Source organism: Olea europaea, unplaced genomic scaffold (genome assembly GCF_002742605.1).
Source record: "Olea europaea var. sylvestris unplaced genomic scaffold, O_europaea_v1 scaffold25080, whole genome shotgun sequence".
Taxonomy (NCBI): domain Eukaryota; kingdom Viridiplantae; phylum Streptophyta; class Magnoliopsida; order Lamiales; family Oleaceae; genus Olea; species Olea europaea.
This window is the reverse complement of record NW_019243323.1, coordinates 1-1,602: the sequence shown is the minus strand read 5'-3', so window position 1 is coordinate 1,602 and position 1,602 is coordinate 1. Positions and strand designations below refer to the sequence as shown.

The following is a 1,602-nucleotide window of genomic DNA, read 5'->3' as shown; positions in this document are numbered from 1 at the left end:
TGTTGCTGCAGCAAAGAAACACACTGTTGTTGTTTCAGAGGCAGGTGAAGTTTATACATGGGGTTGCAATAAAGAGGGCCAGCTTGGTTACGGCACCTCTAACTCAGCGTCAAATTACATACCTAGAGTGGTTGAATACCTGAAGGGCAAAGTTCTTAACTGGAGTTGCTGCAGCTAAGTATCACACTATTGTTCTAGGATTTGATGGAGAGGTATGTCAAAAATGATCAACTATTTCTCTTGTAGAATTTAGTAACAAGGCAAATTTTCTATGACATATGGTTATTGTTGTTGAACTCCATCATTTGGCAGCTGTTCACTTGGGGCCACCGGTTTGTTACACCAAGACGTGTGGTCATTGCAAGAAATATTAAAAAAATTGAAAATACTACACTAAAATTCCATCGCATGGAACGCCTTAATGTAGTTGCTGTAGCTGCTGGGATGTCACACAGCATGGCTCGTACAGATGATGGTGCATTATTCTTCTGGGTGTCCTCCGATCCTGATCTTCGATGTCGGTAGGTTTTATTTTATTTTACTATATGAAGTGTGGCTTTTCATTTGTTGGAATGTCAGTACTGAACATGGCAGTATTTTGTTTTAATATAGTTATATTCGCTGTGTGGGAGGAATATTGTTAGCATATCTGCTTGGAAGTACTGGAGTGGTGCCGTTGCTGTTACTGGTGATGTTTATATGTGGGATGGAAAGAAAGTAAAAAATGAACAACCCATTCCGACTCGGTTGCATGGAATGAAGAAGGCAACTTTTGTTTCAGTTGGTGAGACACATCTATTGCTTGTTACTTCTCTCTATCATCCTGGCTTTCTTCCCAGTATAGTTGGCGGTACTCAGAAGCTAAAAGTCGAGGATGAATTAGATGATCTGCATGAAGGTTTTGCATTCAATGATTTGAAATCTGAGGAAGTGTCCTTCGCTGTGGAAAAGGTTGAAATTAGGAATTGCACAGGACCAAGTTCAAGAAACTTTTCTGTGAACAGGACAGCTCCAAGTTTGAAAAGCTTCTGTGAGAAAATGGCAGCAGAGCATTTGGTAGAGCCACAAAATCCTATACAACTGCTAGAAATTGCAGATTCACTTGGAGCAGATGATCTCAGAAAACATTGTGAGGTATACGGGCTACCCATCTCATATTGTTAGCTGCATTACCTTATAGTTATAAGATATGGAATAAAAATTCTGGATGCAATCCTTGTTTCTGCTATTTTGGATTCCTGTTGGGCAAGCTAAAAATCTTGCTGCACTCATTCTTGTAATACTGGTATGTACTAAAATATGATACATGTGTACAGCGATGTTTTGGGGCAAGGTTGACAAGTAATACAGACTCACACCTCTGCATGATGTTCTCATTGCATACCATCACGTTACCATCAGTTGTGCTAAAATGGGACAATTGGTGAGTGCTAAAATGGGACCCTGCAGGATTAGTAGCATGACCGTTGTCTTAGGCACAAGCCATTTTTTAGAAACTTGTTGATCACCTGAGTCTGCAATTGTTGAGTCTTTGCCTAATGATGTTTTATTTTGACACATGTCATTAGTGGTGGTCATTATCAGTCCTCAGGAATTTTGTAG

At 39.9% G+C, this 1,602-nt stretch overlaps 1 protein-coding gene across 1 annotated transcript; it reads left to right on the top strand.

Moving 5' to 3' along the window:
- Positions 1-6: 6 nt before the first annotated feature.
- On the top strand, positions 7-1,414 carry LOC111382473. The gene is made up of 3 exons (XM_023006464.1): positions 7-212; positions 313-521; positions 613-1,414. Exons 2-3 carry the CDS (start codon positions 516-518, stop codon positions 1,162-1,164), a joined length of 558 nt encoding a protein of 185 aa, XP_022862232.1. The 5' UTR covers positions 7-212; positions 313-515; the 3' UTR covers positions 1,165-1,414.
- Positions 1,415-1,602: the final 188 nt, after the last annotated feature.